Source organism: Xylaria bambusicola (assembly GCF_022495145.1).
Source record: "Xylaria bambusicola strain CBS 139988 unplaced genomic scaffold F5B22scaffold_52, whole genome shotgun sequence".
NCBI lineage: Eukaryota > Fungi > Ascomycota > Sordariomycetes > Xylariales > Xylariaceae > Xylaria > Xylaria bambusicola.
In genome coordinates, this window is record NW_025953605.1 from 86488 (window position 1) to 109067 (window position 22580).

Sequence of the window (22580 nt, forward strand, 5' to 3'; positions counted from 1 at the left end):
AGACTACGATAACACCCGGGTCACGCCACAATAATAATGTCCAATAAAGCGCATGGACCAGCTCGCATTGCTTGTAGCTATTATCTTAAAAAGAACTCGGGCCATAATATCAAAAAAGGCCTTTCTTCCTTCATAACAACCGATCCCTTAAAAACGCCGAATCAAGAAAACGATAACGCTCAACGATGCCGCAGTTTGATGCTGTGGGAGGAAAGGGGAAGGGAAACCCGTGCAGACTACCGTAGATCTCGCAACCTCCTCAAAGTGAATGACGAAGCGATAAACAGGTATGTTTACGTATCTATATGGCTATGACTTGACACGTCACCGGCCACCCTTGGATAGATACGTACATCAAGTCTCATCACATTAAGAACGATTGCCAGGCTACTTCTCACTATTGCTCACTGTCCCTTGCAAAGGATACCAAACAAACAACTTATAACTCATTACCAGAGTCGACGGCCCCGGACTTCGGCTTGCCCATGCCAAAGGTCACGGTGGCCTGAAGGCAGGTAACATGAGTGTCATCGTCGTTGTAGACGTCGGCAAAGACGTTGTAAGTTCCCTGACCATGCTCAGTTAGTTTATACCATCATAGCGACAAACCAGGTAGCAGCAGCTCAGACAAGCTGCGCTGTAACAAAAATCGAATACACAGAAACGGAGAAGAACGTACGGGCGGGATCTCCTTAGGCAGATCAACAGACTTAGTGATCTGGAGCACGCCCTTCTCAATGGGGCACTTGAGGTCTACATTCTCGACCTGCTCGCACAGGTCGGCCGTGGTGCTGATGAGGCGGATCAGACCGTACTTGACGACCAGTTTGACGTAGGCGCCCTTTCGGATGGGTTCGAAGACGGTGCCCGCGGCACGGATGACGAGGGCGGAACCTCTGTACCGCACAATATCTATTAGCCAAACGCCCGTTTACCATGCACTTTCACATCCACATCTCCACAGCTCCGCTACTGTCCCCACCGTCATTACAAACAAGCGCATGTTCAATGTCAAGTTCCATCGATCGGCGGAAACAGAACAGAACTGATAAGATGAAAAGAAGGCTGGATGGGGACGGAACAGCAACGTACGCCTCGGGTGGGTTCGGCAAGAGGTCGACCTTCTCGATAGACACGGTATCCTGGGCGCGCTCGGCATTGCAGAACTCGAGGGGTGAATCGCCAGGGACCTTGTTGGCCTCGTTCACGACGATGTCGTCGGCGCCGCCGAACCAAGATCCGGCGGAGACGAGGCTGCCGGCAGACAGCGCAGCGACGCAAGCAGCAGCGGAGAAGAGTCTCATGATGAATTGTCTACTTAGTAAGTAGGTATTGATGACTGTGACTGTATTATCGGTGATGACGGTCGGGTGATATTGGGTGATTCCGACGAAGACGAATTCTATCGACGGTGATGATACGATGGAATGAATGTACCAGAACTATTTATCGACTGTAGAATAAGAAGGTTGGTCAAATGAAGGTAGGTATGATACCTAGGTAATGAGGAGGCGGAGGTGGCGTACCTCTAGGCTGGCTGGCTGGCGGTTGTTGCAGCGATCTGAGTCGGGATTTGCCTACTTAGGTTGGGACAGTTGAGAGAGGCGTGTTGCTTGGCGATGCTGCGTCATGAGACTGGTGGAGGGGATGTCTAATTGGCTGTAACCCCTGTACGACTCCCCCAACTCTTCCCCAACAAGCCGCTATCAGACCGCTATCAGACCGCTATCAGACCGCTATCAGACCGCTATCGTACACCTAGCCTGCTGACCTAGGTACCTAGGTAGCTCCAGTCCACAGTACCTATTTACCTAGGGAAGTACCTAACTGTAGTGGCAATATGTGCTAGGACAATCTAGGTAGAGCCAGCCAGCCGCAGGAAGCTGACCAGATCAGATCATCGCAAATACAGATAGATAAATACCTTCTTTTCGTAGGTAGTATCTGACACAGTGATTCAGACTTCAATTACAGATATGACAGATCGTGCAACCGAATACCACCATCCGAGTTGATGTGATCTTATTCCAATACTTTCAACAGAATACATGTTTCACGAATTCTTTTCACTATCTCCATAGCCATGGAACATGAGGCAATAGTAGTCCAGCCAAGTCAATACCTTGCATGAACATGTCTCACTCAATATCTCCCTACCGTACCCAGTACCTACATTCATGACACGAGACATTACATGTATGCATGCATGTATGTATGTATGTAGGTATGTAGGTACGAGTTCATCACATCACAAGACAACACACAGTCAGAAACTCAAGCATTAATTACCTCATCATTAACCCCATCATCCCCCATACTATCAATCAAAAAAGATATAATAAACCTAGTAAATGACTCGAAGAAAGAAGAAAGATAATTATGTAAAACCAGCGTTTCGTCATAGAGGAGAACATGGGTATCAAACAAAACACTTCCAGTTCCAATTCCAGTTCCACTTCCTGATAGAATGGAACACAGTAGACAAGATAAAGATAAATGCTGAAGTGAGGCCTCCCGAACAAATCGCAAGTCCAACAAACAACGATTTTTCCAAACCTAAGCATTAGGAAAGTATGCCAAGAAGAACAAGAGCGCAAGACTGATGTCATACGCGCGCTCAGGCCCTCATCTCATGCATTGCAGCTGCATTCGACGATCGATCGTGTTGTAGTTAGTGAGCATTCATTTTAGCCCAGGGTATCCTTAGTAATAAATCTTCTCCTCCCACACCGGCGGGCGGACCGTCTCCGTATCCCACTCGAGCTTATTCTTATCCGTGAGCGTGCACCCCTCGTCAGTGATGGGGATGACCCGTCCGGTGTCGCGAACCTCCTGCTTCGAGATACCCATGGGATCTTCCGGGATCCACAGCAATGGGGCCCCACTAGTCACCGCAGGCGGACAGTACGCATCGCGCTCGACTTCGTCGGCGTATTCCCTGTAGACAGTGACATCGCCGGTGGGGACGAGCTTGCGCATCGCTTCGTAGTCGGCGTACTGCCAGGGTTTCAGAAACTTCGTGAATAAGTTCGGTTTCTTCTGGCTGGGTGATGATGACGATGATCCATTGACACCGTCCAAGGAGCCATCCTTCTCACCGTTCTCAGCAGCGACCATCGTATCCCGGGCAGCCTGCTCTTCGGCAAGAGTCCGGGGCAGGTTGTACAGAAGCGGGTCGATAGCGTTGTTGATGGTGATGTGCAACAGCGCGGTGAAGATGAGGAAGATGACCATCAAGATAGCTGGGCCAATGGCCGCAGATGCGCCGAAGATACCTACCATGCTGAGCTCGGCGATATACACGCCCACGAAGAGTTGTTTCAGAGCCCGTGGGTAGATGAGACCACGGGTGTCGATCTGAGTATCCGTGACAAAGAAAATGTTGTATCGCCATGCGAAATAGAAGATTGAGATACCGATAGTAGCGAACCCCAACATCAATGGCGCGATGGTTGCATATGTGATGCCTAAAAACCGATTAATACCACGTCACGTATAAAGAACGGAGAGGGGTGAGGCAAGTAATCGGAAACTTACTAATGACTGCGATGTTGGTGTACACGGGTAAGACGCTACCCCAAGAAATAGCGCTCAAATTCGCCCATTTGGTGTAGAGCGCACGAGGCGTCCCAGACAGGAACTTGTAAATCAAGGTGAAGATGACAAAACCAACAGCCTGTGAGAGCACACTGGAGGCAATGCCCAGACCCTGGACGATGAAGTAAGAGATGTAAAAGTTGGAGGCTTTGGGGATGTTTTCTGCGAGAAGGCTAGTGACCATCCCAGGATCCTGGAAAATTTGATATCCAACGGTTGACGCAGCAGAAGTGATGGTGGAAATCAAGAATACTTGGATGACTTGGAAAGCAAAGTAGGCGTTCTGGGTAAAGAGCTCGACTCGGGAAAGACTTGGCTCTCCGGAGAGTTTCGCGCAGACTATTCTCGCATTAGCCCGTGAATATTCGAAGTCGAAGGAAAGAAGGAGGAAAGGAGAGTGAGGCCGTGATGATCTGATGTTACTTACTTCTCATGATGATAGGGACAAGGGACATGAGGACCGACAAAAGGACGGAGGGCAAAAGACCCTGCACAAAACCCAAGACCACCTGAGGAATCAATGAGATCCATTGGAGGAAGAAAATCGACTCCAGATGCTTAATGTTGGAAATAATACCAACGACCGCGACGGGAATGGCCCAGAAGATGATGAGGGCGCTGATAAAGCCGACAACAGCGAATCGGCGGACCACCCTCTGCCACCACGACACCCTCAGCGCGCTCCAAACCACCTCGCCTGGAGTGATGCCGATGTACTTGGGGGTCATCTGCAAAGCCTGGTGATGCGCCAACACTTGGTACGCCGATTCCGCATCAGCTTGGTTAGTGAATTCGACGAACACGCTGTTGATTTGCTTGTATTTCCCATCACGATATTCGTGCTGGCGTTTCTCTACGTCGGGAATGAGACGTTCGAGTTCAGTGCGGCACCACGTGATGGTGTCCACCTTCTTGCCGACTAGTCCCAGGAACCCAAGCCGATGAGATGGCCGTTTCTTAGGGGGTACCCATCGGGCAGCCAGGTTTCCTGACTCGGCATCGGCTTGTGCACCGGCTCTCTCGTCGACAGCGCCCTTCTTCACTGCCGTGATACGCGCCTTATTAGCCAACTTGAGCAGCTTGACCTCGGCCTTTTCAAGTTTCATAGCAACCTTGTCACGCTCCTTCACTAATTTCTCAAGTTCCTTCGTGTCTCCGGCGATCCAGATATTCTTGACGGACTCTCCAAATACCTTGCGTAGTCTAGCCTCGTCCAAATAGGGATCCGGCACAGAAACGAAGAGGACTGTGCGCGAGGAAATTCGGTTGCTGTAGACGGGGGATAAAAGGAACGCCTGGCGTAGATTGACGTAGAGGATGGACTCGCGCACAATCATGTACATGACGAAACCGTAGAAGATCCAGGCTATGAATGTGTGAGCATAGTAGCGGTTGTACTGCGTATCCTTGTTGACGTTGGAGTAGGACAGAAGGTTAAGCTGGACCTGGCCTCCTCCGCCGGTGATATTGACGGGGAAGAGTACAGGCCACGTGATGCAACATCCTACAAAGCAAATGACGATGAGGATCTTCATGAAGCGGAGAAATAGGTAGGCATCGAGAGACTGGTGTTGGAGAGGATGGTAATCTGATATCTTCCAGAACGGAGCTATCCAATTGAATAAGCCATTTGGAAGTGAGGGTGATCTCTCACTACATCACGCAATGAGATTAGTAAGGCTATATTATACATATATTGGAAGGATGAACATTGGGGAGAATCAAGCTTACCTCTCTCGCAAACTTCCCAAGTAGGTTCTAGGAGCATAGAAGCGTCTTTGGCTCTTGCGCAGAACCAAGAAAATGGCTATGTACGCGGCGGCTGTGAGTGCTACGGGGCCTAAGGTGAGATATAGACCTGATGGATAGAGAAGCAATCAGCATCGACGGCGCGGCACATATGTCATCAGAGGGCACAGCAACTTACCGGCGGCGGATGCGTCTTCGGTACGCGCCGACCCCGGGTCACTCATGTTGGCGAGTAGGGCCTTGGTCGTTGGCCTCGACGACAATCAATTGTAGTTGAAACAGGAGGTCCGAATGCCTAGCAAATCTGGATGCGAATGAGCACCTATATAAATTTCATCGAGGACCCCGACAGGTAATCCCATGCGCACGCAGCGGATCAGGTATTCATGGCATCGCATAGGTAATGTGGGTGTAGGTGGGGAAAGCAAAAGGTCCAGTTGCTTTTATGTGACATGACAAGGTAGAGTGGGAATTAATTGAGAATGCACGATGAAATGATGAAATAATAACAACATGACGAAATGAAGTGCCATTACTCACCTACCACCTTACTTCGTACAGCCCGTGGTGACACTCAGGTATGCATGTACTTTGTTTGTGTGTTGTTGTGTTTCAGATGGTGTCAGTGCTGGATTTGCCCTCGTCGTCGGTCGTATTGGTCGAGGTCTGGTGAACTCTTCCTTCACACGCAATGCCTAATTTGCCGTGGTTCTGTCGGTATGTCACCTTGGCGGCGCAGCAACCGTCAACAAGCGAGAAAGGTGGTCGTCGGGATTTGGTGTAGCTGTAGCTGTATTGCAGACGGTATATCACACAACGAAACAGTCCCCTCTATACCTTTCTCGTCGGGTGAGGGGAAAGAATAGATCAGACAGAAAAGAAGAGAGAGAGACAGACAGGTTGTTTATGTGGTCAACACAGGCTCTAAATGAGAGGGAGAGATCGTGGTAACTGGTCAAGCCCCCTCGACCCACGTTGTCACGATAAATCCCAGATTTTTTTCAGTAGCCGCGATCTTGGAGCTGGGATCCGCTGGGGATCTGCTGGGATTAGCTGGGCTTGTGGTGGAAGCCAAGACCCAAGCTCTGCTCAAGCTGCGGCCTATGACGGAATCGCGCTCATCCCCTAGTCGAGCTGATCAGCTTTAGGTCCCCTCATTCTGCCTCCATTACGTAGCATCAGGTTTTGGACAATCACCATCCATCCCTCCCTTACATCTATCTACTTACATACATCTACGTACTCACCTAACCACTGATCATTGACCGTCTTATCCTAGGTACTGAGCAATCACGGCTACGTATAGCGCCATGCGGTAATCTAGCGCCTCATTACGCTGCCTAGGTAGGTATATAGGTAATTCATGATGTATTGCACCGGCTCCTCGATGGTGGAATTCGATCGTGCATCCCCTACTTGCGTTGCGGAGTACAGGCAGGTAGTAAAAGCATTATACACGTACGTTAATTATAGCAGAATTATAGCAGAATGATAGCAGAATGATAGACAGGTCCCATATCACGTCCCAGACACGTCCCTATATCATGTCTCTCATTAAGAGCCGGGGTATCACAGCGCAGTTCGTGTTCACTTCCCTGTACACTGCTATATCTATCAATTGATCTACAACAGCAAGCAGGAACAGGTGGTAGATCAGGGTATTCTCCAAGTCAGAATCCCGGTACACGTCCATCCCCCTCTTTTCGTCGCCTTTTTCGTGGGCAGAATGGGCCTCCCGTTATTACGCAGGACGTAGTCGGTGGAATTAGCATTTGGCTCCCTCTCATCTTGGCCAGGTAACCCATGCCATCGAGGGCCGGCGCCGAAATAAAGTCTAGACCGCCGGAAGCTGTAATGTATGCGCTAGGTGCTACCGGTTGATGGATGGACTCAGTGTCAGTGTAATATCGTCATTGGGCAGATGAGGGTAGCAGTTGTGCTAGCACTATTTGCTTCCTAGCATGTCAATAGGTTGGCTTGTTTCTAACCTTGGTTTCTTTTCTCTCTGTCGTCCTATCTTTTCGCAACGGTTTTTGTCGCTTGGGCGCCCGCATAGTTACATTACCTAGACCGAGAGTGTTGTGGTACATGCTCATCTTGCTCGGCACTAGATTATTACCTTAGGTAGGTATTCTGCGAAATCTTCACTAGCGGTATAGGCAAAGGAGAGTCAAACTAAAAGGTAAGCAATCGGGGAATCTAGAAGGGTAAATGTACACAGGGCTTTGGGTAGCGATATGATACCTAGGACTCAGATAAGCCGACGACAAACTGCTGTGGCGGTTTCACCTTAATGAACTTGACATCGGAACTACCGCCGTACCACGAGCTGTCACGGCCTACCAAAATGGACGGCGATCGGGAACAAGCATCAGACGCTTACCGGTAGTACACTACTACTATACAGCGCTCTCTATCTTCCATTTAATAGGGTGCTCCAGTCTTGAGAGGAGGTAACATACAGCCCATTCTAGGTCACACATCCAATGATTGTCGATCGTGGCTAGCTGATCGCTACGCCTAATGTTGTTCTGGCCGAAAGTGGCATGATCAACTAAACTGGGCGAGCGGTGACGCCGTCACTAGGTACATTCCCACGAACCATTGTCCACAACACCATCATCGTGTCTTTTGTCGTCATGGGTGAAACAGACAGATGAGCCTATTTGAATCCCAACACCATAGACATTGAACAGAGACAGCATTTACTCACTTAAGAAGCTTCTAGTATCCGTATCAGTATCGGTATCAGCATCGTTATCAGTGTTATCATCACAAGCCTAGGGGCAGTCGCACCCAATCTACTCCGTACCTACCTACCCAGGTAGCCAATACATATGTAAATAAATACCTACACACCTACTTAGGTAGCTTTGCGAGTCGTGAGGGCACAGGAACACAAATTGAAATTGACCCAATCCTAGAACAGCTTTCAAGCAAGTGAAATCAAACCACACTCATCCGTTCGCATTGCATTGTACAAAAGACGCAAGAAGTAGCCGGATGCGGAGGGTAGTAACTCCCCATTCCCAGCATCCCCCTTCAGCATTGGAGATGGCCCGTCCTACATTGTAATCCGGCTATTGTCCATCGCGCTTCGGCGAGATATCAGCTAGATGATAGAATGCGAAGTTCTCAGTTGCAAGCAGGAGTTTTGTTGTCAACCATGTCTTGCATCATCTCGCAGAAATGCTCACGGGAATCTGCAGGGTTCGTCAACAATAGAGGTCATCAAGACGGGAACGTCTTTGTCCATGAAGACCCGGCACAGAAATGTCTCAGAGCTCTCTCAACGTTCCCCTTCCGGAAGAATCCAGTCTCTCTTATTTCGCTTTGATGGCCGCCAACAATGAATCATTGGATCCTCTCTTCACCGTTGTTGAGCCGTGTCTTCCTCGCTCTTATTCTGCCAAGTACCCTTCATCACACACTTGGCTTGAGAAGCAGTCGCTATCATCTAATTTTAGCGCGCTCGCGGCTCGATGACACCAATCATGGCCACCATAGACACTCCCATGGCGGATTATTATTCGGAGAGGGACCATCAGGTGTGGAAGGATCATGTAGCCAAAACACACCCGGCGCCTCCGCCGCAAGTAACGGAGGTTTATGATCAGATGCAAGGGTTTTTGAAGAGCACGCACTGGTCAAAACCTTACTACAGCGCCTTGGTTCATAATAACCCTCAGCTTCCCTACCATCTACTCGAGCACGTCAACTGTACCTATTTATCGACACCAGGCAGAGCGCCCACTCTGCTCGCTTTGAAACAACATGCTCAGTCTTTAGCTGTCCTGATCTCTCTACTGGCGCCAGCCCAGCATGGAGGAACCCTTAAAGCTCCAGGTGATGAAAAGACAATCGGCGATGCTCCGTTTGCTGCAGAACAGGCATTTGACTGGCTCAACAACCTACACGAACACTATAGCACAGAAGACAGAGCGCACAAGAAGCCTCTAAATGCACTCGTGAACCTAGTGAAGAGCAACAGCGACACCACAGGGCCAAAATGGCATTGTCCTCTCGATACGACGGGGACTGAGTTTCCCGAGAAGCATCCTTTCCCACAGTACCGTCCTTTCGAGTCCCACATGACGCTGCTAATGCACGCAAACGAGATTCTTGAGCGTCTGGACCATGAATATTCGGCCATGGGCGGCATTCTGGGCATTATCCCACTCGACAGCGAGAATGTGGAAGAGCAACGAGCCCTCTCGCGAGCCAAGACGACACTGGTAGGGCAATGGATTCTGTACACACAGCATCTCGTGGCTCGTATGCATGAGCTTGAAATTGCCTATGGAAATAGCCTAGATCTGCTCGCAAACGAGGCCATTGTACCCATGCAGTCTATCGGCATCGCTGGTCCGGATGGCCGTTCCGGCCGAGAGATTGTCTTTCCACAAGACCGTTGGATCATGGCAAATTCCGGCGAGGACGTATTCACCTACATCCATCGCATGCTCGACAGGGCGGAGGCTCATCAGGATGCGCAAGATGATAAGTTCGCGGAACACAAAGTACTGGGCGACGCGGCGTACTCGGGCAATGAAAATCTTAAATATCGCGGCATCGTGAAGGTCGACCTAAGCACCCGCTTTTATCGATTGAGGGGCAACGGTCACGGGCCTTTGTTCGTTCTGCCTGCCTTCGGGGATCGTACAAACACCAAGCACACAAGAGACATGGAGAACCGACCCACTGTGGTTGCGATACCACAGCCTCACACCACAGAATCAGTGAACGCATGGGAGTCTAAACATAAGGACGTCGACGAAGAAATCCTAAAGCTAAGCATCCAGAAATCTAACCTCGAAGGCAAGGTTGCGCAGCTCCAGTCATCAGTGGGAATGCGCGACCGTGAAATTGAGAGGCTGAATGAAGCCCAGAAACAGTACGACGAAAAGATTAGCAAAGCCGACAAGGATCTGGCGAAAGAGGTGGTGTACCTGCGCGAGAATGTTCAATATTTCCAAAAACTGGTAAAAGAAGGAGAGGAACGTGAAGAGAGCCTCAAAGAAGACTTACAAAACTTTAAGGATGCCAATATCGCCAGCCAGAACAATGAGAATGTCGTCACTCCCCTGGTTAACAAGGTCAACGACCAACAGTCCCAGATTCGCGAGCTTCAAAAGCAAATCAAGGAGGGTGAGAAGAAGAACGAAGACCTCGCACGGGATAACGATACCCTCCGAATTCTTAACACCTCTCCTCTAAATTCTAGGGCAGCTGCTAGCCCAGAACAAGTAACCCAGCTCAAAGCCCAACTCTCTGGTCTCCAACAGGAGAGGCAGATGCTACAGTCAGAAGTCCACAACCTCAAGAAGACAAAAACAGTCAAGGGAAAGATCCTCAATTTCCCTGACGGCTTCAGGTTCGGCAAGAGTGGCGTCTTCGAGGACATTAATGCAAATATAGCAGCATGCTCTGTTGATGCATACAGGTCTCTGCTGGCAGCCGAACAGGAGAGGAACGAGCTCAAGAAAACGTTGGACGACGGTGTCTTGGCCTCACACACACGCCAGGAAGAGCTGACTACATTGAGATCCGAGTGTTCTCGATTACGAGACGAAAACGCCGAGCTTAGGGCTACATGTGAAACCACTACACCATCCAAGATCATCAACCTGCCGTGGAAGCTGCAGTTCGCGAGCGTATACAGAGATGATAATCAAGGATTGGTCGCTATAAATACAGACTTCTTTGATCATCTAATGCAGTGTGACAAGAATATCGGCGATTTCAGAGATGCGATTAAGAACTTGGAACACCAGGTCAAGCAGTTGAAAGCCCCAGTCGATATTGACTTCATCGGAAAATTACCTCAAGCGCTTGGAAGCAGCCAGTCGAAGATCTACAAGGACACCAAGCGTAACATTGTCGTCCTGACGGCCGACTATTACGATTCGCTGTCCGCGGGAGACCATGACACGGTAGCTACCCAGCAAGCACTGAAGACGTCTAAGCAAAAGGTGCAAGTTCTAGAGCAGCACTTGAGGGACGCGAGAGAACAGCTCGCCAAGGCTCAAAGCGGCATGGACACTGAGCTACCCGACCTCCAAAACCAGCGGGATATGCTCGAGTCGCAGCTCTCCAAGGCGCTGGCACAACGCGTGGAGCTTGAGCGGAAGATTATGAAGATATCCTCCAACACGCCGGTGTCGGCCCTGCACACCCAGGTCCACAATGTCCAGAAGGAGCTAGTTGAGGTCACAAAGAATACAGAGGAGAAGGACGCCGAACTCACAGAGCTCCAGGGTCGGTATAAGGCGCTGCAGATGAACGAGACCAACCTCCGGCGGGAAGTCGGAGGCCTTCGCCAGAAGCTATATGATGCGACTAAGCAGCAAAAGGGCGCTGCCGGCCTCAGCAAGCAGCAAAAGGAGGAACTTGAGTCAGCACGGCAGGAGGCAGAGCTTTACAGGGAAGAGCTCGAGACAATCCAGAAGCTGTGGAACGACCTGCAGACGCAGCACATAGTGTTGCAGACAGAACTCTCGCAGGCGAAGGAGAGCTGCGATGAAGAGAAGGCCCACCTGGAGCAGAAGCTGAAGGAGAGCGCGTCCGAGATCAAGGTGCTGCAGATGAAGGTGCTCGCGGACCCGAACAAGGTGAAGCCGGCGATGATCGAGCTGGAGGCGCAGCGGAACGCGGCGTATAAGAACCGTGACGCGGCGCGGTTGCGGATTAAAGAGCTAGAGACGGAGCTGAACGCGGCACAGGCAACCAAGTAGTCAATAGATACAGATGGGCAGCCATTTGGGAGTCGTAATCAATTAGTCATTTACACAAGGTACAACGAGGCTGTGGATAGGACATAACCTTGCTCCTTCATGATGCACATGGCCGGTACCTAGTTAGCCGATCACAGGCAGTCGTCGTCTATTAGTGTTTCTCATCCCATCGGGGTTTTACCGGCGACTTCTAAAAAATCAATAATAGGCGGTGACAAGATGGCATGGCATTGTTTGTATGTATGTATTTATCTAGTAGGACCTCAATATAAGCACACATAGGCAGAGAAGGATTTTCATTTGTCACATGGAGCGAGCTGTCCGTCTTTGCAACGTTCCATATGTCATTACTAAGTAAGTACCTAGGTACTCAGTATGGTACCTAGGCTTACAGCTATATTTGGGAAGTTGAAACAATTACCTGCTCCGGGAAGAAGATAAACGCGTACAGGACTATTCCCAGCAATTTCCAGCATCAAGTTCATGCAGCTCATGTCACGGTGGTGAGCCAAACCCAATCCACAATGGTTCCCGCCCCTAAACAACATGTATGTAACCCTAGATCTCTAAGTAAGTCGAGACCCGGGTGGGTAATACCAAGTTCTCTCACATAGAGTAAGTAGGATGGCTCGGATGGGACGCGACGCTACTACAAATAGAGATTGGCATGGGTGTGATGCAGACATACTATTGGTTTTATTACTTTATCTTGGACGCGGGCGGCGCGGCAGTGGAACCTCGGCGAGGGAGCGTTGTCGTGACAACGGAGAAGACACCCCGCAGTAAACATGATGCGACCTGCTCCAACAAGAAGGCAAGTCGCGATAATGCCGCCGAGATTCAGATTCAGGACTACACTACCACCTAGATTCAAGACTAGATTGACTGAGTGATGGTTGTGTCCTCTGTGATGGGGGAATCCCGAGGCCAATGATCCATCGACTTTGTTGTGGTTTCCATGGTTTGATCCTGTTCGAGTCCCCGAACAAAGGATTGTTATGGTGCATCTGATCTTTGCTGTACCATAATCATCGTCATTCTTGATATTATTATTCTACCATTTCACCCCTTCTCTCTTGTCGAGTATCCCAATCACACACAATTATGAGGATAATAGGTGTGTGTGATATAGCTACCTAACCCAGGTAATTAATTCTAGGTACACACGTGTACCTCCCCGTTGTACCTGGCTATCCATACCCACCCCATTCGACCCGGGAAGAATATCTCCATCATCTGAGACCTCAACCTCTCCTCTCGATGCCCTTGTTCTATGCCTCATCACCCCACCTTTTCTACCCACAACAAAAACCCTGATCAGCCAGATCTTTCCAGGAACCCCTAGCCTGCCTGCCTTGTCTGCTATCTGTCTGCCAGCACATTGGGTGACCAGACTGACTGACAGACAGACAGACAGACAGACGTAGGTACCCGCCTCGTGTAGGCAATAGTGGGAGACACGTTTTTGTTTCTATCGCCCAATCTCTTTCTCACCCGCTCATTCGTCACCTGTTTCGTGTACACGCACATCCCTCTTTGGCCAAACAAGGAACGATGCTTCTGTCAAGGTCGAGGTGAACAAGACAGACAATCCCCGTTCGGCATGTTGTTGCTGTCGCCGCCGGCCGGCGATGTCATCGTCGTCGCGTTACGCTCGCTGCCCTTGCGATGCGCAGCGGCTACCCGCCTCTTAACAGCGTTAACAGCCTTGGCCTGCCTCTCCGTCAATGTCGCGGCAGCACAAACGCTCCCCTACATCCCGACGAGCATATTCTTACCTGCCCCGAAACCTGGCGTCGCCGAGGACAATGCCACAGGAGGAGTTGCCTACATCTTTTCTCCTCGACGTGATTCTGTCGACTTGCTATCACTCGACATTTCTGCCACTTTGGTAGCTTCATCGCTTTCTTTCAACACTCTCTCGTCAGGTTTACCATTCTTAGAAGGTGAAAGCACGGCTTTCGTCCCTTCCCTTGCCGACAATGGGTCACTGCTCGTATATGCGGGAAACTGTTCGACCTCCAGCGGCTCTACTATCTGGTCTTTCAATCCCTCGGCTTCAGACACTACATCAACCGCATGGAACCAGGAGGACATCCAACTCGCCAAAAATGCCAAATCTCTTACCATAGGTCCTGGATTTTTAGGCGCCAGCTTCAGCTTCTCAACTATGCTAGAGCCAGAGACATCACCCGCTGATATCTTCGTCTATGGTGGCATGTGCCCAAACAACGACACAGATGCAACCAGCAATTCGCAATCACAGGCTACTTACTCTAACCAGATGGTCAAGATCTCCATGGCTCAATCAAGCGGCTATACGGTCGAGCCTGTGCAGAGTAGCGGCCCGCCCGTTCCCGAAGCTGGCTTTACATTCACCGGTTTAGCGCCGTCGTTTTCTAATCGATCCGGCATTACCACACAACAAATCAACTATGTCTTGCTGGGCGGGCACACGCAGTATGCATTCATCAACATGAGCACGGTAGCAATATGGAGTCTTCCACAAGAGAGCTGGAGTTTCGTATCGGATGTATACATGATGGGATCTGGCTCCTCGAGCAACGAATTGGCATTGAAGACTACGGCGGAGAGTGTCGACAGTCGATCAGGGCACACGGCTGTTTTGAATGGGGATGGGACTGCTCTGATTGTTTACGGAGGCTGGGTCGGTGACCTCACCCAGGCTGCATATCCTCAGCTCGCCGTTCTACAGATCGGGTCAGAATATGGTGGCGAAGGGGAATGGCAGTGGTCGATTCCTGATTCACAGCCTCCAGGCGATGGAATTTACGGTCATGGTGCTGCATTGTTACCTGGAAACGTGATGATGATCTATGGAGGTCACGCTATTTCTTCATCCGGTGCCAACGAGAAGCGACAGACTACTGGCAACACTGCATCATTCCTCAACCTCACCTCGATGACATGGTCCGATGATTACACCAACCCCTCGTACACCAGGGACTCTTCAGAGGGAAGTGCGCCAGGCCTAGGAAGCGGCCAGAAACAGAAACTCGGTCTGGGACTAGGTCTCGGTCTCGGTCTTGGACTCGGACTTATTTTCATTGTGCTCGCGATTCTCTTATTCTTTTGCTATCGCAAGAGGAAACGAAGTGGACGAACAGTCCGGGATTCCCACCTCCGTTCCCTCGCGCAAGACAATTCTCGCTTTCTGGGCCAAGATGACTTAGCAGGAGAATATGAAAATGACACCAACTGGTATATGGGCGGCCCTGATCCCTACCAGCGTGGAGGTCGATCCCTCGGCTACCACAGCTTACAGACTGGGCGAACAAGCATGGATAACAGTCGCCATGACTGGTTCGGAGACATGCCTCCAGTTCCGCCGCCAATGAAACAGATAAATCGGAAACCAGTAGCTCCTCGAGCAGCCTGGGGCCAGCACCAACCCTCATCGTCCTCTGGATATGAGCCAGTCCCTGCTCAGAGAAACGTGGGCGGCATGAACCCCATATTCGAAGCCGACGAAGACGGAACCGGAGACATCGGTGAGGAAGCGATGAGCCCCGTTCGTGACGGACGACGCGATAGTGGCGCGTATTCCGATCCTTTCCTAACGCCGACCCGAGAACGCCCAATCTCATTCCCGCCACCAACACGCACCTCTCAAACTCCTAGTCCCGAAGAACGGGTTCGCGCTTCTGTTACAGATCCTGATGTGCAAGACTGGATGACCGACGTAGATGCCGCAGATGCACTGCTGAGCGGCCGTGCCAATGCACCGAAGAGTACTGCTGCCACGGCAGGCGGTCCCGGACGAACATCTCCATCACGCCGTGGTTTCAATATCGCCGGCGAAGATGACAGCTCGCGCACAGGAAGTAATATCTCCGAGTCTAACCGCAGCAACCTCAGTCGCTCAGGTTCGCTACTTCGACAACTCCGCCCTGGATTCGGCGTCGCCGTTGCCGCCGCACTTGCAGCAACCACCGAGGGCCGAGGAGGTAGCAGTAGTTCCAGCTCGGCACCTAGTTATAATACAGCAAGGAGTAGTTTTCCGGCGCTGCAGGCTGAGGGGCCAGGGCTACTACTAGGACGAGATAAAGAAAGGGAAAAAGAAGATCCAGAGGATGAATCCCCTGAGCCGGGGAGCCCGAGTAAGAACAAACCTCGGCGCAGCTGGTTCGGTAGCTTACGACGCGTCTTCACCGGTTCAGACTCTACTCCCTCAGGCGATACAGACGAAGAAAGTCCATTTCAAGCCGGCGTTGTCGAAACGAATGACTTCGAGGCCCGCCTGAGTGGAATAAGCGGTTTCGCAGCCGACGGCCTGTTGCGACGGAAAGGGGGTCGAGGGGCCTGGGAATCCAGCGAGGCAGGTTCAAGCCAGGCAGCAGCTCGCTACGCGCCTCTTCACAGGGGAGAAGGCGAACATCATGACGACGAGGAATGGGATATCGAGAAAGCTGTCGAGAAGAGACTCGTGCAGGTCATGTTCACGGTGCCTAAGGAGCCCTTGAGGGTAGTCAATGCCGAGCCGGACTTTGAAAGCGAGCGGGACGTGGTAATGTTTGATGCAGAAGAAGCCCGAAAGGAGAACAAACCATGGGTTTCTGAACAGCAACAGCACAATTTATCACTGCCAGTGGAGCGCCCTATACCTACTCCTAGCCCCTTGAGCGAAGAAGACAGAGAAGAAACTTCGGGCTCGAAAGAGGCGCTAAGGCGGGAGTTAGACGAAGAATGGGAACGCATCGAAGCAAGCGATGCCCGCACACCATCACCACGAACATCGCCGCGGACGCCAGGGAACGAATTCTCGCGCCGTCCGCCGCTGCTACATTACCAACAACTCACAACAACATCACCACCACGCATAGAAACCGAGCTCGCACCCTCTACGCTAGAAGAGCAGATGAACCGCCTCGGCATAGAACTGCAGCAAGTGAGGAGTACGGCGGTGACGCCTGTATCCATGATATCGCACCATAGTGATGCGGACGTTTTGTCAGCTGAAGCGGTGCGGTTTGAGAGGCCTTCGGCGGGAAGTACGCAAATCACGCCTATCTTGGGGACGCCGGGAGTTGGGCGCAGCAGGTCTTCTAGCAATGCCAATCCCAATACAAATGCAAACGCAAGTACTGCGAAGAATACTGCGAAGAATGCTCCCTCCAAGAGTCCTTTCATACCCAGACCTGAGCCCATCTCATTCTCTTCATCTGCTAAGAATCCTTCCGCCAATACTACTACCAATACCAAACATACAGATCCTATCAAGAGTACCACCACCGCCCCCGCTCTACCGAATCCCATTACCACTCCTACCGCCACGAAATCACGGCCCTCCTCACCACATAAACTACAAGACTTCAGGAGCGAGTCCAATCTCCGCGCCTCGGTCGCAGGGGGTAATTCTTCCAATAGTAACGCACCCTCCACGCCTCGCCGCGTCCGCGCCATGGTGCAGGAATTCGAAAGCAAGAGTTCGCGCGAGACGAGTCCGGCCGGTTCATCTATGTCTACGCTATCTACCAAAGGAGGTGCTCCGCTGAGAGGGTCCCCTTCGCCTTCGCCTACTCGTGTCAGGGGGAGGGATATACCTGTGAGAGGGAAGGGGAATGCAGGGGGATCGCCTACGAGGGGGGCGAGGTGAAGTCAAAGCTTTTTAGTGATAGGAAGGGAAGGGGGAGGAGGGGGGGGAAGAGCAAGCGAGCGAGTGCGTTTGGAGTTTATAAATAGGTGATGATATCTGGACACTCGCTTCTTACAGAACAACAGAGTAAAGCAGAGTACTGCTCAGCTCAGCACAACACTTTGGAAGACAAGGACTAGGCGTTTTACGGCGGATGGCGGACGGGGGGAATATCCAGGATCATTTTATTTTTTGATTGTTTGTAAATCCCTTCTTCAGTGTATTGTACTTGGACTTGCTTCCTTCTTGAAAAGAGGGACTTACATATTTGTAGATGCCATGAGCATTACTTACAGTTGACTGGCTGGTGTCTACGAGATGACTGAGCGTATATGGCGAGGGAGAGAGGGAAGGTTATGGTATGGTACCATAGCTATCTAGTTAGTTAGCTAAGATGAGCTATGTGTAGAGAATCGAAACGAGTAGTATCGAAGACTCCTACGTGTCATATCGTAACGTGCCGTTGTGAGATAACATTTCTACGTGCTATGTTAGTTCCAGCTGAATTAGAGGAGGTGAGCTCAAGTCACCAGTAATGAACAAGTCAACCAAGTCTTATCTCACTTTCTTTAAGTGATGGTTTTATTCATTCAACTATTGCAGTAAACCTTGATTATATAGGTATTTAAGATCACAACCGCATCCTCTACACTGGCTTATACTACGTTCCTAAAAGAACCGAGAAAGGAGGCAATTCACAATATTCTCCTCATCCATACATACCTGGGAAATAAGGGACTCGATTCCTATTTCGTTAAATGTGGCTGCACGGCACATGTAATATTCTCTGCTGACACTACATATACGGTACACTTACGTACACCTAAGTAAACGCTATCACCAGATCTACCTAATGTACTCCAGACAACTTATGTCCAGAGTCTCCCGCAATAGCCGAGATCTCCAGTTTCTTCGACAGAAAGATACCAGCATGTGATATACGCTCATGAATGGTAGGTACTTGCTTCACAAAAGAAGACCCCTCCTGCAACCCCTTATCTGTCCCTCGCGTTACCAAAACCAGGTACAGATGCATACGATGTGCCTCCTATATAAGTAGTGTGCACACCAAGACGCACCAACCTGCATGGAATCGGCACTAAGATCCGACAGAGCGAGATGCGACGAACTCTGCCACGAACTACGACTTAGCGTGTACAACGTGCAGAACAGAACTAGCAAGTGAACGGCGATCGTTATTTCGGGCGCGACACTAGACCGTTTTGCGCCGCGCTGCGCCGCGTATGAACTCCACGTACATGTACAGTAGCGCCATGGACTAATGTAGGTATTGAGTGTTTAGTGCATGTATATGTACATCTTTGGATGAAGTGTTGTATGAGGTGGAGGGAGATTTGAATGTTAGTGTAAGTGTTGAGCGAAGTTATGTGTGTGTGTGTGTGTGAAAGAGAGAGAGAGAGATTTCAATGTATTAACAGAAATGAGTATTAAATAAACTACCTAGTTATAACTATCCATTCATTTATAAATAATAATTATTTATGAAATTAAACCAAAAGATTAGTTGAAATCCAATGGCAGCCGTTCATGAAGCTACCCCGCCTGTCTCTCGAGTGTGAGAATTATGCCTTGGCCTCATCAACTAAAGTTACGGTCTATAAGCGCCATTTCATTATATCGTTATCTCTGTTAACTGCAGTTGAACTTACTCTGATGGATCAAGGAATATGGGAAGATAGCTTATTCCGGATGGAAGAGGAGAGTCACAACGCGGAGTTCAACAGCGAACTTTTGCTATTCCTTGGGCGCCGCCTCGAGGAGGCTGGATCGCACTCGCTTTTCTCCTTCTCCGACTGGTGGCTCATCTCCGAGGAGGAGCGTCGCCGCTGTGAGCTCGTTGAAGAGGAGATCCTGGTTAATGAGGCAAGTAGACCTGCGAATACCGGCATGCGAGGCTGATAATGATGGCGCCGCGGTTGGTGGTGTAGTGGGATGACTTCCGCGAGTTCGACGACTGGCGTCGTACTTTCGACGATGACTTCGCTCTAGAGCTCTTCGAGAGCTTACCAACCAGCGTGCTACCGACTCAGCTTGCCTCACTCCAGTGTTGTACCTCCTGTGCTCCAATTGTGGCTGCTGATTGCAACATTCATCTTTCCAAAGTTAGTGACACTGGACAAAATTGCCGAGTCTGTGCTCTGCTCCTCCGTGCAGTTCAACGCCGCTGCAATGATGATGAACTAGATGTTCATATCGTTCGGGAAGGGTTGGCGTTGAAGATTGGACGCAAGGGGTCTAGAATTCTCAGGTTGTGTCCTGACTTAGAATCTCCCGCTGACCTTGGTGAAGACATGGGGATCAGCTTTCCAGTCCTACCCGAAGCTGAAAGTCCCACGCGTTTTACGCTGCTTGGTGCATGGCTTCGTTGGTGCGACAAGTTCCATTATTGCATGAATGATGCGGCCAAATCCGAGACAGCATTGCCGACTCGACTCCTCTACGTTGGCGATCCCGATCCCAACATCCTACGTCTCTACTGTCCCAAGGAAAATCAGAGATTGAAATATGTCGCGTTGTCCCATTGCTGGGGTGAACACCCTCCTACCAAGGACAGCCCTCGATTCTGCACAACCGATGATAACATTGAAACACGACTCAAACGGTTTGGTTTCTCTGAGCTGCCAAAGACATTCCAGGACGCGGTTCGAGTAACCCGGGAGCTAGGCATTCCATTCATCTGGATCGACTCGCTGTGCATAATCCAGTGAATGAGAATGATTGGGGGCGCGAGGCCAAGCGTATGGAAGACGTCTTCGCCTCAGCCTACTGCACAATCGCTGCAACTTCAGCTGCCAACTCGGAAGCGGGGTTCCTTAAGCGGAGTGTGAGCACTGAATGCGTCCTCGTCCAAGATGCCTCGGGCGGACGGTTCTACATCTGCGCCGATACGGACGATTCCAACAACCACGTTGATATAGATGATTTCAACGACCACGTGGAGAAGGCTCCGCTCAACACGAGAGCGTGGGTAATGCAAGAAAGGATTTTGTCGCGACGAACGATCTATTTCAGCGACAAGCAGATGTACTGGGAATGTAGCAAGGGGATATACTGCGAAACCCTCACCAAACTAAACAGGTACGAGCTTAACAATATGTGATACCTTACTATCTTCTTAACTCGGGTATTTCGCTTCATAGCTCTTTGCGAAAGACATACTTCACGCTCGATTCAAACTTCCCCGACCGACTCCTTAAATCGGGAGATAGACGTACTACGGAATTCCTTCGCTTTTTTTCCGAAGAGTATTCGAAGCGTGACCTGACAAAGGAGACGGACAGATGTTTTGCAGCATCCGGGTTAGAAGCCCGTATTGCAGGCGCCATGTGGTGTCAAAGCAGATACGACATCTTCGGGATGTATCTCCATAGGAATCTCCTCTGGCAGAGGTCTGCGGGGGAGAAGACGCCGCGGATTGGGTACGAGCCCGGGCTCGTGCCATCTTGGTCATGGATGGCATACGGGGGAAGTATTCGGTTCATGGAAATTCCTTTTGGTGACGTAGACTGGGCTCAAAATCTCCGATTCATTGAGGAGGAGGAGGGGAAGAAGAATCATGTGTTGCTTACCGACGTGGGAGTTTTCTGGAACTGTAGCTTGGAACAACGGGATGCAAGTTATGCCGTCCTGGACTCAAGTAAAGTCGAAAGAGGGCAGATTTGGTACGACATCGAGGTGAGTATAGACCCTCATACTGAGCGGTGTATTGTCGTTGGGAGGAACTCTCCTGGAGGCGAGCATGGGTCAAGCAATAAGTACTACATCTTAGTTGTCAGACGGACTAGTGTGGATGATGAGTATACGAGGGTTGGGGTTGGATGGGTTGACAGTGATTACGTGGTGAGAGAGAGGCGCAACGTGCGAGTTGTGTGAACGACTTCATACTTGTAAATCTGGCAGATTGAGCCAGGGATAGATTCAATGTCAAATCATGAGATACGATCTACTTACACATACTTACGTTCCGTCTACTTGCATTTTGGGTACTTGGTCAAAGTCGGGCTTTGTCTTAGCATGTTGGTTGACTATATCGAGTAAAGCTCATTGCTAAGATTGCTACTTCTGTTCCTGGATTCGATCTACTTAAACTCTGATCTAAGTAAACCCCTCGCCTCCATACTAAGCGCAGTCCAGTTTTCGATCGACAGGTGCTAGTACCAGTATTCCCGGAACGATCCCTATCCGCACCAATAATGTTCCTCTTTAACCATGTGGATTGATCCGATGGGGAAACTCGTTTACCATAGGATTTGTTTATATTTATTTTTTCAGCTCGCGCGCTAATACGCGTTTGATCACATCTCATCACACAGGTAGAGCAATGTAACAGATCGGTATATATTCCATTGGGTGAAATGGGTTCAAAGCTAGAGAGATAGAAATCCAAGATTGCAATTAAGCTTTCAAAAGTTTTACATTACTTGGATCCCAGGCTGAGATCTGAGATATATCTGTATACATGTATGTAATAAGAACAAAATATCGCGTAAACAGACGGCTAACGCGCTTCCGCTTTCAGTCATGATGTATGTGGCAAAACACTTATAACACCGTCGTTTCACTTTATCGTCGTTAATTAAGCTCCTTTATATACTGTACTGTAGTTCGCCTTTCTTGCCTTCGAGCATCGTCATAACTGTCCGTGTAAGTACGTACATATACAAGCTTCGCAACCGGATCAAACTCTTGTCGTGTTTTATTCCATCGCGGATGGAGTAGTTTCGCTCACCGATTCACTACGCAGTAAGCACTCTTCATCGATATTGCGTAATCAAGATAAGATGAGATCATGAAGGCTTATGCCTATGTTTACGACTATTACG

At 50.1% G+C, this 22580-nt stretch overlaps 5 protein-coding genes across 5 annotated transcripts; 3 read left to right on the forward strand and 2 right to left on the reverse strand.

Annotated features, from left to right (window-relative positions):
• Positions 1-439: 439 nt before the first annotated feature.
• Positions 440-1304, reverse strand: F5B22DRAFT_650310 (ml domain-containing protein; the record flags this gene model as incomplete). The annotated part of the gene is made up of 3 exons (XM_047979297.1): positions 440-568; positions 680-896; positions 1093-1304. The coding sequence occupies 3 exons, from the start codon at positions 1302-1304 to the stop codon at positions 440-442; spliced, it is 558 nt and encodes a 185-aa protein (XP_047827067.1).
• A 1331-nt stretch (positions 1305-2635) lies between these two features.
• Positions 2636-5747, reverse strand: F5B22DRAFT_432230 (uncharacterized protein). The gene is made up of 5 exons (XM_047971765.1): positions 5525-5747; positions 5329-5455; positions 4025-5250; positions 3538-3936; positions 2636-3467 (listed from the first exon to the last, which is right to left on the reverse strand). The coding sequence occupies exons 1-5, from the start codon at positions 5568-5570 to the stop codon at positions 2704-2706; spliced, it is 2562 nt and encodes an 853-aa protein (XP_047827068.1). The 5' UTR covers positions 5571-5747; the 3' UTR covers positions 2636-2703.
• Positions 5748-8840: 3093 nt separating this feature from the next.
• Positions 8841-12080, forward strand: F5B22DRAFT_650312 (uncharacterized protein; the record flags this gene model as incomplete). Its single annotated transcript, XM_047979298.1, has 1 exon — positions 8841-12080. One exon carries the CDS (start codon positions 8841-8843, stop codon positions 12078-12080), a length of 3240 nt encoding a protein of 1079 aa, XP_047827069.1.
• Positions 12081-12604: 524 nt separating this feature from the next.
• F5B22DRAFT_638949 (uncharacterized protein) lies at positions 12605-17697 on the forward strand (the record flags this gene model as incomplete). Its single annotated transcript, XM_047977662.1, has 4 exons — positions 12605-12650; positions 13787-15459; positions 15532-17182; positions 17312-17697. The coding sequence occupies 4 exons, from the start codon at positions 12605-12607 to the stop codon at positions 17695-17697; spliced, it is 3756 nt and encodes a 1251-aa protein (XP_047827070.1).
• Positions 17698-20048: 2351 nt separating this feature from the next.
• Positions 20049-22542, forward strand: F5B22DRAFT_638951 (heterokaryon incompatibility protein-domain-containing protein; the record flags this gene model as incomplete). Its single annotated transcript, XM_047977663.1, has 4 exons — positions 20049-20405; positions 20471-20835; positions 20898-21597; positions 22477-22542. 4 exons carry the CDS (start codon positions 20049-20051, stop codon positions 22540-22542), a joined length of 1488 nt encoding a protein of 495 aa, XP_047827071.1.
• Between the last annotated feature and the right edge of the window lie 38 nt (positions 22543-22580).

Coding starts and splice junctions, on each gene's coding strand:
- F5B22DRAFT_432230 (XM_047971765.1), bottom strand. CDS start 5,570: ATGAGTGACCCGGGGTCGGCGCGTACCGAAGACGCATCCGCCGCCG. Junction 5,456..5,524: donor CGAAGACGCATCCGCCGCCG/GTAAGTTGCTGT, acceptor TCTATCCATCAG/GTCTATATCTCACCTTAGGC. Junction 5,251..5,328: donor TTGGGAAGTTTGCGAGAGAG/GTAAGCTTGATT, acceptor TGCGTGATGTAG/TGAGAGATCACCCTCACTTC.